Source organism: Pelodiscus sinensis, chromosome 5, assembly GCF_049634645.1.
Source record: "Pelodiscus sinensis isolate JC-2024 chromosome 5, ASM4963464v1, whole genome shotgun sequence".
NCBI classification, from domain to species: domain Eukaryota; kingdom Metazoa; phylum Chordata; order Testudines; family Trionychidae; genus Pelodiscus; species Pelodiscus sinensis.
Window position 1 is genome coordinate 106644681 of NC_134715.1, and position 14799 is coordinate 106659479.

General features: G+C 41.6%; 1 protein-coding gene across 9 annotated transcripts in view; it reads left to right on the forward strand.

Annotated features, from left to right (window-relative positions):
* LDB2 (LIM domain binding 2) overlaps positions 1–14799 on the forward strand; it is a 265730-nt gene that overhangs the window by 105788 nt on the left and 145143 nt on the right. For all 9 annotated transcript variants that reach the window (XM_025178423.2, XM_025178422.2, XM_025178424.2 and 6 more), the window contains exon 2: positions 13989–14091. In XM_025178423.2, the coding sequence (XP_025034208.1) occupies positions 13989–14091 (103 nt within the window). The remainder of the gene's footprint in view (positions 1–13988; positions 14092–14799) is intronic.

Here is a 14799-nt window from a genome sequence, read left to right on the forward strand (position 1 = left end):
TTGTACTATTGCACACAGGAATATAAATTGTGGGTTTGGATTAAATCCACAGGTAAAATGGCATACGTCATAAATCGTCAGTTTTTTTTCTTTTTGCAAGAGCTACAGCATGCTACTGATATTGCAATTGAGGTATAATTACCATAGGTGGCTAATGGGTCACCCAGTGAATGGATACTTAAGGGTTTGTTCTCTTTTGCCCACAAGCTGCATTGTAATGTAAACGATGATAATTAATAGGTTTGGGACATGAGATAATTTTCTTTCAGTTCTGTTATTATACTGAATCAGTTAGCCTCCTCCTTTCTGCTTTTCCTGACTACTAAAATTAGCAAACCTACTGGATACATGGGTTTTTCTTCCTTCATTCTAAAGAGTCCTCTGTTTGAAATAGAGTTTGTCTACATGGAGAAATTGATCAGTGTAGCTGTAGCAGACAGTGGTGTAATTATACTGTTGTTATGATGGTAAAACTTCCCCATGTGGACATTCTATTCTGGAATAAAGAATAGTAACGTTAGTATTTCTGTAGTTATGCCTATCAATTTCTCCCACGTATACAAGCCTTTTGCTACTAAAACATAACTGGGACTTACCATGAAATTGGCATTAATCAACTTATGCCTCTCCAATATATTCTTTTTCAGTCTGCCAGTTTTTTCTTGGATCAAAGAATAAATACCTGATTTCACAAAGTGCCCATTTTAGAAATGAGCCATCACATTGTATCATTATATAATGGTGTACCATATCCCACGCCAATTTGACATGATGTTAGCAGAGCAATAAATCTATGACTTTTGGTGCTTCATGTTCTATGAAGGAATTATTTGTGAGAATGGGGTCTCTCACTCACTAGTGTAATGCCATATATTTCAGTGGAGTTACTTCTGATTCAAATAATGAGTAGAGAGAACGAGGCACTTTGTCTTTACATGTGAGTCAGAGGGCACTTTCTCTTTGAAATTGTATCTCTGTGTGCATGGGTGAGGCATTCATATACTGTAGTTACAATACAGATAAAACCTTAGACTGTCTTTACTCCAAAAACTTAGATGAGTTCCAAATTGGAATGTAAACTGACTTAATTAATTATTAACTCAGCTGAAGAAACTGATATGCCTTGGCTACCAAACAGGTTGTTGGCAAGAAATTGGAGAATATAATTGAATAGAAAACTACTTATGAAAAATGCCAAGTCTTCAAATCTTTCTGCCAGTTTTACATCACTTTGTTCCATAGTTGGCATCCAGCCATGCTAGTAAGGGAAATAAAGTAAGCAATGCCATGAAAGTGAAACTATCAATATGTGTGAAATAACAAGTGACAGTCATAGAGCTTTGTATTCTTATTGTTGGGCACTGGCTGCAGTAGTGTGCCCATAAAATATGGTGTCTGGATAAGATTACAGGAGTTTTTAACTCTTTGAAAGTTTGAAAAGCAAAAATAGCAACAGGAATGGTAAGGGTCAATTTAAAAAATGAAGACTGGTATACTACACCTAACAAATCCTATCCAGGGAAGAAGAGAGAATGCAGGAATTATCACATTTTCTTCCGTCTCTCAAGTCTCATCATGAATCAAGATCAACAGTTGGTGCAGAATATCTTGTACCAGGCCATGTTTTATATTCTTCCATTTGTCTGCAGCTGAGAAAAGTTTGACATATGGATCAAGTATTAGTCTGGCAAAGTTACTAGGTATTGTTAGGACCATTGTTCTGAACTGAAGAAGAAGAGGTATCTCACTGCCAAATATACCTTTGATTTCATTTTAGAGGTGCAGAAAAGTTGGAAAAATGGTAAATTTGTGTGTTCTTTACCTAATGGGAACACAAGGGAAAGAAAAGATACCACATCATCATACATGTGAACTCTTACCTCACAGAAGCAAAGAGAAGTGTATGGGTATGTCTACACTACAGAGTTAATTCGAAATAACAGATGTTATTTCAAATTAACTTTAATAGCTGTCTACACATACAAATCGCTATTTCGAAATAAATTCAAAATAGTGGAGCCCTTATTTTGAATTAGGTAAACCTCATTCTGTGAGGAATAACACCTAATTCGAAATAAATGCTGTGTAGACACTTATTTCAAATTAGGTGGCCTCCAGCCCTTCCTAGTTCCCCCTGGTGGCCACTCTGGGCACAACCAGGAAAACTCCTCTCCACTCCCCCAGCCCCGGGGCCCTTAAAGGGGCAGACTCTGGCCACTGGGCGCGTGCAAGAGCCAGGCCTGCCAGCAGCTGTAGACCATCAGACAGTGGCCACAGGGTGGCAGCCAGCTCTCCCCCGCCCAGTACCCCTGCACCCAGGGGCCGTAGACGGCGCGTACCCTCGTGGACTACTGTGGAGATCATGGACCTCATTGAGGTTTGGGGGGAGGCTCCCAACATCCATGATCTCCGCACTAGGCGGAGGAACGCGGCCGTCTACGGCCGCATAGTGGCCACCATGGCCAGGAAAGGCCTCAGGCACACCGAAAAGCAGGTGCGCCTGAAGGTAAAAGAGCTGTGGCAGACATATGCCAGAGCCACCGGGGGCGGTGCCACAGCATGGGCTGACACCTGCCCCTACTTTACTGCTCTCGACCAACTCATGGGGGGAGGAGCGATCCGCGCCAGCCCAGGAGGCAGCAAGCTGGGACCGGAGGGCCCTGACCCGGGCATACCAAAGGGGCCACTGCCAGCTGTCCCGGCACCGGAGTCGGCAGGGTCGTTCGGGGAGGCCATACCAGGTAAGTGCCAGCACTGTCCCCTACGTAGGGGCAGGTACAGAGGGAGACCAGGGACCGCGCGCGTGGGCCATGCCTCCCACAGGTCATGTAGCCACCTGTGCAAGTGCAAGCACGTGCCATGCCACCCTTGGGCAGGTGGGTCCAGCTGCATGACACCCAGAGGCCATGGTCCAATAGGCACATGCGTGTGTGAAGAGACCTGACACGCTCCCGACCCTGGGGTGGTACCCAGCAGGACACTCTCCCTTCACATGCCCCCTCTACACAGAGGCAGGTGACATCTCCCCCCCCCCCCCCCCGCCCCGGACACACTATACACAGCACAGGGGCATGGGTGCAGTCTTGGGGCAGCTCCCGGTCCCGGGGAGAGCCAGACATCCTGACCATGGCCTCTGTGCAAGCACAGCGGCTCTGACAGTGCAGGGCACGGTCGCCCTCACATCGCGGGGGCGGGGCCTGGGCATCATCCACTGTGTCACCAGGGAGAATTGACCACTTCTCTTCTTTCTCTACAGCTGTACCAGCTGCTCGTGCAGGGCGCACCACCCGCCCGGGACATGCTCCCATACCCATGGCCTGCTCCGGACCACCAGCATGCAGCAGGAGTACCGGGATCAGCACCTGAGGGCCTTGCAAGCCCTGCATTGCACCATCCAGGCCTTGATGGTGGAGGACCTGCAGCTCCACCGGGAGCAGCTTGCTGAGGACCAAGTGATGAACTCTAACCTGCAGGCCCTGCTACAGAGCATGGTGCCCTGTGCTGGTCCTACGCCTGCTGCCACCCCAAATACCGTCCCTCCTCCCACTCCTGCCCCCCTCCCATCTCTTCCTCCTCAACCTCCACACTCTCCTCCTCAATGTCCACACCCCCCACCTCAACCTCCGCACCCTCCTCCCCATCCCCCCGGGGACGCCGAGGCTCCCTCCTCTGCCATTGTGGGAGGCGGTTGGCCCGGTGAGACCCCCACCCCTGAGCTTCCACTCCCCCTTCTTCCCTTTGCTTCCCCCTTCCAGCTCCCAGTTTTCCCCCTCTCCTCTCCCACCCTCTCTTCTGCCCTCTCCTGCCTCCTTTCCCCTATCTCCCCAGAGTTTCATTTCCCCTCCCCAGTTGTGTTAAATAAAGATAGGTTATATTTTTGAATATACGTGTCTTTTATTTGACATCAGGAAGGGTGGGGGGCTAGGAAAGGGTAAGTGGAAGGACGAGAGGGAGGAATGGGGCACAAGCCCCCAGGGGGCAGACCGGGGAGACTGTTAGCGCTCCTTGGGGTGGACGCTGTCCCACCGGGCACCCTGGATCCTGACAGCTCCTCGTTGGTCCTCCCGGATGGCAGCCTGCAGAGAGTGCAGCCAGGCTGCTGGCAACGTGTCCACGAGACGCAGCAGAGTCTCTGGGGGCAGGTCTGGTTCCATGTCGTAGAGTGCGGTGGTGTCCCGAGTGAGGGCAAGCAGAGCACTCTGAGACACAAATGCTTTGCTGTCCCTCAGGGAGGTAGACCATCAAGCAGAGAAACCTGAGAACTGACTGTCCGGGATGGCGGGTCGAGTCCCTTTAAGCACAGACCTCAGCTAGCCTGAGGCAGCAGCCCCACACACTAAGTCCGACCCTGATGCTCTGCCGGCACTGGTTCCGGTCAGCCTTACCTTAGATTCAGGGTCCACTCAATGTGGATGCGCTATTTTGAATTAGAAAAATGCTATTTCAAATTAGTTTTTGTGTCTAGATGCGTTATTTCGAATTAGCTTATTTCAAATTAACTAATTCGAAATAAGTTAATTTGAAATAGCGCTGTAGTGTAGACATACCCTACGTGATTTACTTTTTAAAGTAACTTTTGTCTTATGTGCCTGTTTCTGAATCAGGCAGAGATGGGAATTATGGGGGAAAGATGGGAAGGAGGGTAGGAAGGGAATGTTATCATGGACTCTTGCTCTCTCACACATCTTTGCTCAGGGCAAAAGAAAGAATTATACATTGGAAGCTCTTCTGGGAACAGATTGTCTCTTATTTTGCATGCTGTAAAACCAAATTGCTCTCACCAAACAGAAAAGTATTTACAGAGGCACTGAATGGTTACTGTTCCATACATGTTGCTAAGGAGAAAACCAAACTATAGGCCATATTTTGACAAGTTCTGCCCTGACTTTTCATAGAAAGGTGCAAATGCTATGAAAAAAATGTGATTAAGGAGACTTTTAAAATATTTTTAAGAATGTAGGTTTACAAACTTTTTAATTGTGCAAAGATGAACACTTTTTTTGCTTTAAAAGGATTCAAAAAAGAAATAGATAAATTTATGGAGGTTAGATCCATCTATAATTATTAGCCAGGAAAGGTAGGAATGTTGTCCCTAGCCTGTTTGTCAGTCTGGAAATGGATGACAGGAGAGGGATCACTTGATGATTACAGGTTCTGTTCACTCCCTGTAGTACAGCCGTGGCCAACCCATGGCTCGCAAGTCGCTTGCGGCTCTTGCCCCCCAAAAGTGCAGCTTGCGAAGCCGCTCCTGCACCCCTTCCCCCCCAAACGGTCCCTGCTACCTGTCGGCTCCCCCCGGCCCCTGGCTTCCATGTGCTTACCGGGTTGGAGCTACGGGGTTTTAAAAATGGTGCCCAAGATGGCAGCCATCTTAAAGGGGCAGCCTCCCTTTAAAAAAATGTTTTTTAAATTTTTTAATGTTTTTGTTTTTCATTGACAATTCTGGTGCGGCTCTTCGCATTTTTTCCACCACTGTTTTGTCTCTCTTTGTTAAATGGGTTGGCCACCCCTGCTCTAGTGCATGTGGCATTGGCCACTGTTGGCAGACAGGATACTGGGCTAAGTGGACCTTTGGTCTGACCCCATATGGCCATTTTTATGTTCTTATGAAATGTAAAACAGAATGATCTCAGGATTCCTCAGTCACTTAAAACTTTAAAATGGAATATTCAATAAACCCCAAAGTTCAAATATAGACAGGTATAGCTACATTAGAACTTTGATTTGGGCACAAAAATGGTTACTATCAGTCTTTGTCTTAGTAGCTTGGATCTTTGCTAACCACTTAACATACAGTTTACACACAAATTTCACCATGTACAGCTGTCAAATTATATCAACTTTGCTCTGTCTAAAAATATAAGCAGGAAGTTTAACTGAATTGTATGCAATAACCTTATAGGGTTTTTTACAAAACTTTACATAAACATTCTAATATCTAAGGCTCTTAAGGAAACAAAGTAGTCATGGGATATCATGGGATGTCAGGGAAGGTCCTCATGGCTGATAGGCAGCTTTCCCAATGAAGAGTAATAAACACGGGGGTCACACACATAGATCTGTACTAGGACCGTTAACAGATACATCAGTCATCTGAAACAGGGAATGAACAGTGAAGTGACAACGTGTCCAGAAGATACAAAATTATTCATTAGATTTAAATCCAAAACTGAGGAGTTATAGGGGTTGAATCAGTGACAAAATGAAAGGTGAACTTCAAAGTACAAAATAATAGACATTGAAAAAAGTAATCCATATTATGTATACATGAAAAAAAATATACATATTTAATGGATGAATTCTAAAATAACAGTTACCATTCAAGAAAGATCTTGGAGTCATTGTGGATAGTTCTCTGAAAACTTCAGCTCAGTGGGCAGCACTGGTCAAAAAGGCTAGCAAAATGTGAGGATCAATTAGGAAAGGAATAGAAAGTAAAACAAAATATCACAATGTCCCTATTTATATCCATGGTGCACTCACACCTTAAATAATGTGTCTAGCTCTAGTTGCTCCATCTCAAAAAGATTAAGAAAAGGGCAACAAATTTGATCAAGGCATGGGATAGTTTCTGTATACAGAAAGACTAAAAATACCGGGACTGTGCAATTTCAGAAACAAATATGTAAGGGGGGTTATGGTTGCAGTCTGTAAAATCATGAATGATAAGGAAACAGTGAATGAAAAGTGTTATTTATCTTTTCTCCACAGTACAAAAATCAGGGATTGCTCAATAAAATTAATAAGCAGCAGGTGGAACTCATTGCCATAGGATATTGTGATGGCCAAAGCTATAGACTAGATTTTTAAAAAGATCTAGGTAAGTTCATGGAGGATAGTGGATATTAGCCAAGATGGCGAGGTATGTCACTCGAACTACATCTAGACTATAGGCTTCCTTTGGAAGAAGTTTTTTTCGGCAGAGATCTTCTTCTCTTCGAAAGAGAGCGTCCACACTGCAAACATGCATCGAAAAAGTGATCTGTTTTTTCGAAAGAGAGCATCCAGACTGAATGGATGCTCTCTCTCGCATGTAAGTTCTGATTGCTGTAGATAGAATGGCCACCAGGGCACCTGTGCTTTTTTTCCTCTTTCCTCGTCTTCTGAAAGAACTTCTTCTTCCTGTTCACACTCACCTTTTTGCGAAAGAGCTCTTTTGCAGAAAGGATTCTTCCTCATAGAATGAGGATTACCAATGCCCTGTTCTTTCGATTTTCTTGTGGAAGAATGCAATTGCAATGTGGACGTTCCTCAAGTTTTGTCAGAAAAACGGCCATTTTTCTGACAAAACTCTGTAGGATAGACATACTTTCTATGTTTGGGAAGACCCTAAGTCTTTGACAGCCAGAAGCTAGGAGGGAAAGATGGGGGTGGCTTTCTTTTAAAATAACCTTTTCCTGTACACACACGCCTGAAGATCTGGTACTTGTCACTATTGGAGATAGGGTGCTAGGCTAGATGGCCTATTGATCTTACCCAGTTTGACATTTCTTATGTTCTTATTCATATTCATACAAGTTTGCTTTTCTTACAAAGATAGAAAAAAATCAAATAATTCAAATATCAATATTCAGTCTCAGATTTCCTAATAATAAGAGACTGACAACAACATGATTTATATCACATGACTATATATATATATACATATATATATATATATAATGTTCAGTGTGTATGTTTGTATAGTATTAAAATGCATATAAAGGGTCTGATCTAGAGGGACTTCTACTGACTTTGACGGAAATTGTACCAGGGCCTTAAATATAGTAGGAAGAGATTGGGGGCAAATACAGGAGCAGAGTTAAGATTATTAGTCAATGAAAAATTTTATGTTTCATGGCCTACAAGTGTAAATTAGGTATAAAATTTGAGTATCAGAGTTTTTTTATACAATCTTGTCTTCTGACTTCCATAATTTTTAATGTTTGTCCATTTTTACTGAGTAAATCTTCTCTTATATCGCTTACATTTAGAAACTCCTATTATAGCTTTTGTGAGCATGTTTGGGATGAGGGGAGAGAGAAATCAGATACAGGCAGTCCCCGGGTTACGTACAAGATAGGGACTGTAGGTTTGTTCTTAAGTTGAATTTGTATGTAAGTCGGAACTGGTACATATTGTAGGGGAAACTCTAACCAAACATTTCTCCAGAGCTCAGTTTTATTCTCCCACACCTCACTTCCCTCAGTCCTTTATTCTCAAGCTGAGGTGTCTGCTGAGAAAAGCCGCTCCGCGTCTCCCTGGTCTGGTGGGGGGCGGCGCTAGCTTCGCATCTCCCTGGTCTGCTGGGGGGAAGCAGCTAGTGCGGGGTTGCCTCACCCCGTTTGTAAGTAGGGATCCGATGTAAGTCGGATCCATGTAACCCGGGGACTGCCTGTATAATAATTTGCTTGTGCAGAGTTAATTTGAACTGAGAAGGGTACATGTTGCCAAAATGAGTGAGAACATACATAGTGCTGAAAATAGCAAGGGTCAATAAAGAATTATAGAAGGTGCCAGAACTAAAATTTAAGTTCTCCAGGACCCTATATCTCTTTATTTTTGTTTTATACTGTGTGGAGCACATAAGTTCGTCCTAACAGTGCAATTCTTCTCTATGTAAAAATGGTCTTTTTTCACAACAGATCTGCTTACTGTGAGCATTCAGAGTCACATTTAGAAGCGTTAATGACTGTCCTTTTAAAATACTTCGTACACCACTGATACATGCACAGACAACAGAGAAGAGAGGGAGTGAACAGGAATCAGCTGTGTGATCAACAGAATTTGTTAACTGAGGGCCATTTTGTTTCCCAGAGATCCATAAGCGGTAGGGAACCTCCGTAAATATCACCCCTCTTTTTGGTCAAATGGAAGCAGTCATCTTTATGCCACTATTTCCCAACACCGATGTCCTGGACCCGCAGAAGATTCTCTGCTAGACTAGTAATTTTAGAGTAGGAAGGAGGACTGTGGGTGCAGTCCTGTTACTCCTGGATTAAGGAATTATCAGTAAAGTTGACACATCCTGAGGTTGTAAGGACTTTATTATGGACTCGTCCTTGCTATTATTTAAGTAGGGGGATTGCATGTGCTGATCCTTGTAAGCTGGCTTGAGGGGATCCCAACAATCCCCACAGTAGAAACATGTCAGCACAGCTCTTCTGGGGCCAGACTTCCAGAGGGAAGGGAAGAGAAAAAGGTTGGTAGGGAGTTGCTGGAAACAAAGGACCATGTGCCTCCTGTCAAGTTTGGGGTTCAGATTTCCTGTTTCAGAGGGGGAATAGGGAGCAAACTATATTTCAATCCAATAGAAGAACTTAGACAAAACCACAGGATAACCTTTTGAATGTTTCACCTCGCTGGAGAGGGGCAATTTGACCTTACTTTCCAATTGCAGGGTCAGCTACTCCTGTCCAGCAGTCCCCATTGTTGGCAAGAGGGAAGGTATTTTTTGATTTGCAAACTTTCACTAATACAGGTGTGTAAAGAGGAAATAGTCCAGCTTGACTCCCAGTTCTCGAAGAGAATTTGTGGGAATGTCAGGTGCTAAGACCTAAGACCATTTTATTGCAGAAATCAGCGTCAGAAAATAAATGCGGAGCACCACAGTTCATAACACTATTCAGAATTGAACCACATTTCAAAATGCAATTAACAATAAGGGTAGAGGTGATAAGAAGGAACAGTGACAGTTGTGACTGAAGGACATTTTGCTTCTAGAGTAGTTGTCGTCTCTACCACTGACCTAAATATTGGTTTCCGTTTGTCCTTTCATCCTGTTTGACCTAGTCTTTAAATTTATTTTAATGAAAATAGTTTCCCAAGTATTAATTTTTTGTTACGTTTGGTCCATTATTTCAGTGTTCCAATGTGTGAGTGCGCTATGTGAAAGGGAGGTTGCCATGGTAATTTCTCATTATTGTTGAATAGAAAAATAATTACTCTGGCAAAATCCCACGTAACCTGTCAGCGCATAAGTTAAAGATGCCTGGGGGCAGCCTTGACTTCAACATCCTTCTTTTTTGTGTGGAAAGAGATTTTTTTTATCCTTTTTTTTCTTACTAATTCTATCCATATTCTGCAGTTTGACTGGGGATACCTCCCTTAGTTTTGTTCACCATTTGACTCTGGGCACTGTTGGGCCCACTTGTGAGGAGATTGGACCAGAGAATTAATCAGGGAAGTGTATCTAATTCTTTATGCAAAATTTATACATTCCCCTGAGTGATTGGTTTTCCTTCTTCCTAATTTTAAGTATGCAAAAAAAACACAAAGAAAAATACTTTGGACAATATTCAAATTGCAATAGAAGGTGGATGTTTTTATTTGTCCTTTGAGACAATCTATGATAATGTAGTAGCTACACTTTCCTACCCTTAAGAATTACTGGGAATGAGAAGGAATGAAAGTATCTGTGGTTTGAGCTGAAGCTCTGCTCTTTTTCCTATGCTCTTTGCTTTTGTTTTATGTACGCATTACAATTGTGTGATGCTTCTTTTTTGCTTCTCTCACTGTTGGATTTTCATTAGTAGCCGTGATCCTTCTGTAATAAAGAACTAAAAGGAGCTGTTCCACTGCAAAATGGTAAATGTGGTATGTAACTCTGCTTAACCCGCCATCCCCTTTTCAGGTACAAGAAGCACGTCCAAAAGACTTGAATAGAACGGGGCAGTGCAGCATCCCTTTTGACAAGTGATTAAAAGTAGGAGCTCATAATTATTGGCTGGGCTCTAAACTATTACAGGCAAACTTATGATAGCAACTTACCAGACTGCCATGAGTGAAGCATAAGTGCTTAAAATACGGAGGGGTTCTGTTATGGAATATATCTATCTATCTGTTCTGTGCTTGGCACTATAGTGCCTCAGCTAATAAATATATCAGTGTGTCCATGTGCACACACCCATAAAAATTACAAAGCCACGCAGAAGAGAGCAGGAATCTCTCACTGACAATAGACTTATGAAAAGTGGGGTCAGTATTTTTTAATTTTAAAATCTTGTTTCATCTTTTTTGAGAGCGTGACTTGAATTATTTCTCAGGAACTCAAAAGCTGCTCTGTTCCCGATTACACTGCCTCCTGTTGGTGACACTGCTGACAGCAGGAATTAGCATTGATAAGAAAGAGTGAATAAGGAAGGCTGGCAGCTAGCCAAGAAAGCTCTTGTATTATCATGACAACAACTACAGTGCTATGCAGTGCTCTTATTACTTTATTAAATCTCAACAACAAGGAGCTGTAGAAACACAATTGAGAACAAAGCCTAGACCGGGTTCTCAGGATAAGCATGAGAAGGAGTGTCTAAAAAGACCAGGTAGTTATTTATCAATTTGTGTGTCTGTATGATTAATATGGTATATGCATAGTTTACTTAAATTAGAATTTTCTCATAAGTATTAGTTTCAGAGGAATAGCCGTATTAGTCTCGTTCAGCAAAATCAACGAGGAGTCCTGTGGCACCTTAAAGACTACAAATTTATTTGGGCACAGCTTCCATGGTCTGGAATCCAGGATGCATCCAATGAAGTGGATTCCGGTCCCCAAAAGCTTATGCCAGGTTTTGTTTATTTAGATCAGGGTGATAAGCGCTTGCTGCCTATGATATATATTTTGAGGACATATAAAGTCTGCTCATAGCTCACCAAATTGCGTTTAGTCACCGGTAGATTGCTGGCACGATTGTTTTAGATTGGAATTTCTGATTTTATATTACCAGCTTTGCCACCAAATCACTTTGTGAGGTTCAACAAGTCATTTAAATCTCAGTACCTCAGTATCTCCACCCATGTTGAAGACATGCACTCCACATTTTTGGAACAAGCTGCCTAACCAGATTTTCTTTCATTTGTGTTTATTAAACCACAAATCATTTTCTTTCCCCTACTTTTTTTTTGTCCAAAGCATATTAAAAGAATGTGCTTAATTTATACTAGAGTGTGTTACTGTATGGATGGGATTAGGAAAGGCTACAGTTATGCTGTAAACAAGAAATGTTATTTGGCATCCTTGATGGACATTTCAGCAGAGAAGCCAAGGTGAATGGAGACTGAACTTAACCGCCATACTGGATCCATTTAACCTAGGATCCTGTCTTCTGCAGTGACTAGTCCCAGAGCTTCAAGGAGAGTGCATAGACATAGGAAATTCTGGAGGGATCCAACACTTTCAGCTTTGGGATTTAGATTTAGGATCTCCGCTGGTATGGGCTTGTATCCCTGACCATCTTGGTTCTGATATCTAAAAGGGTGTCACAAGGAGGAGGGAGAAAAATTGTTCTCCTTAGTGTCTGTGGATAGGACAAGAAGCAGTGGAATTAAACTGCAGCAAGGGAGGTTTAAGTTGGACATTAGGAAAAACTTCCTGTCAGGGTGGTTAAACAATGGAATAAGTTGCCTAGGGAGGTTGTGGAACCTCCATCTTTGGAAATATTTAAGAGCAGGTTAGATAGACATCTATCAGGGATGGTCTAAATGGTACTGGGTCCTGCCGTGAGGGCAGAGGACTGAATTTGATGACCTCTCGAGGTCCCTTCCAGTTCTAGTGTTCTATGATTCTATGAATAACCATAGACAGACCTGTCCTCTAGTTCTTTTTGGACCCCAGTTATATTTTGGCTATCACAACATTCTATAGCAATGAATTCCATAGGATAATTGTACTGTGTGTGAAAAGTATTACCAGCTGCTTAATAATTTAATCCAGTGGCCCCTGGTTTTTGTATTGTGGAAAAGGGTAAAAAACCACAACTCTAGTCACTTTTTCCACACCATGGTTTTATAGATCTCTTTTACATTCCCCTTAATCATATGCTTGCTGAACTGAACAGTAGACACTTAAATAAGACACATGGTTTTAAAGTTTCCTTTGACTTCATGAAGAACAGTGAAAACTGAGAACTTTCAAAATCAGAGAACTTATTTAGGTGTCTAAATATAGATTTAGATGCCCAAATGTATGCACCCATGTTTCAAATTTTTTGGTTTAATTTCCAAGATCATCAGCCCAGCTTTAGTATTATATTTGTTATGTGATGTATATTTTACTATGTGTCAATTTTTAAATTCTAATAACTATCGTTATTTCTAAATAATTTAGTCCACATCTATACAGAAGGCAGTTATTTCAAAATAATATCAAAATACTGTTAAGATGGAGAGCTTCTTACTCCGACTCCTGTAGCCCTCATTGTACAAGGACTAAGGGAAGTTGGAGGAAGAGTGCTCTATTTCTAAATAAATGCGTGTAGATGCTCCCAGTTTCAAAATAAGCTATTTTGAAATAAGCTACGCAACTGACATAGTTCAATTTGCGTAGCTTATTTCAAGTTAAGCCCTGCTGTGTAGACACACCCTCAGAGAGCAGGGGAGACTTTAAAATCCTAGTTTCAACTTTTGTGTCATGTTGAAAACTAAAGAATTATCTGAGCAAGTGTATTTAAATAACTAGCCGATATTTAATTAACCTACTGTATTGTCATCGTCATAATAAATGCATCTAAGTCCAACAGCTATTATATGAAGCTTCAAAATAACTTACATTTAAGTGCATGCTAATAATGATCATGTACATAGGATTACAGAATGAAGTACTGTTCCTTCTCACCTTCAAGACTAATCATACCATATAGGTAGAACACGAAAAAAAATAAGAACAGTATATTAAGTACCAAGTGATTTGTAAAAGCATTTTAAGATTTAACAAAATGTGTGTAAACATTCATTTATATGGAAGACACTGTGCTCTTTTATATGCTTGTATAGTGCCTAGCTTAATGGAAAACCTCTATTACTACAAAAATAAATGATGTTTTATTAATAACATATTAGAAATTTCCTTAAATTGCAACTAAATACTTAGATGAGTAAATTAATCTGACATACATGGACATCCACTCTTCCACACAGACAGGTCCCATACCAAAAATGAGATCCTTTGGATTTCTTTTTTTAAAAGAGATGTTTTTTCTTATTACCACATGTTAAATGAATGATTTTTCTCTTCTTAGGACAGTGATAACCTCTGGTGGGATGCCTTTGCAACTGAGTTTTTTGAAGATGATGCAACCTTAACCCTTTCATTTTGTTTGGAAGATGGACCAAAGCGATACAGTAAGAGACATGTGTCTTGTTATGATGTTATGCCTAATTCTATAAAAGCAGTATATACTTAAAAGCTGGTGATGGTAATGTGATCACTACAACACATGAAGCTACCAACAAGCTCCAGTAACAAAACGTACTGTCAGCTTTCTCAAAGAAAGGAATTTAAGTATTGAAATTCCTTTGTACAGTTTGAACCTCTCTAATCCAGCATCATGAAGATCCTGACCAGTGCCAGCCCAGAGAATTTGCCAAACCACAGGAGGTCAACATTGTCGAGCAGCATTGCCAACACTTCCACTGCTTACTGGCTTTTGGAAGACATTTAGGAGTAAATTAGAGCTACATAACAACACAGAACACCGAGAGTCAGGACTAGTCTTTGTAAACAAACTTTATGGAACTGTAGGAAATGTAGCCACAGCCATGGTAAGTGAACATCTGGCTAACTAAAATCATGCCAGTCCATGGATGTTGCTGGACCAGAGAGTGCTAGATTAGAGTGATTCAACCCATACTTTTATACCTGGATTATAAAAGTGTGAGTTTCAAGTTGACCTGGCAAATAATGCAAAGAAATCTTCGAATATTCAGTGGAATTATTAAATGAATTTGCTTTGTCTGTATTTGCATTCTCTATATGTTCACTTTCTACTGACATTCAAAAGATACAGTTTTGATGGCAAAAATATTCACAGAAGGGGAATTTTATGGAAA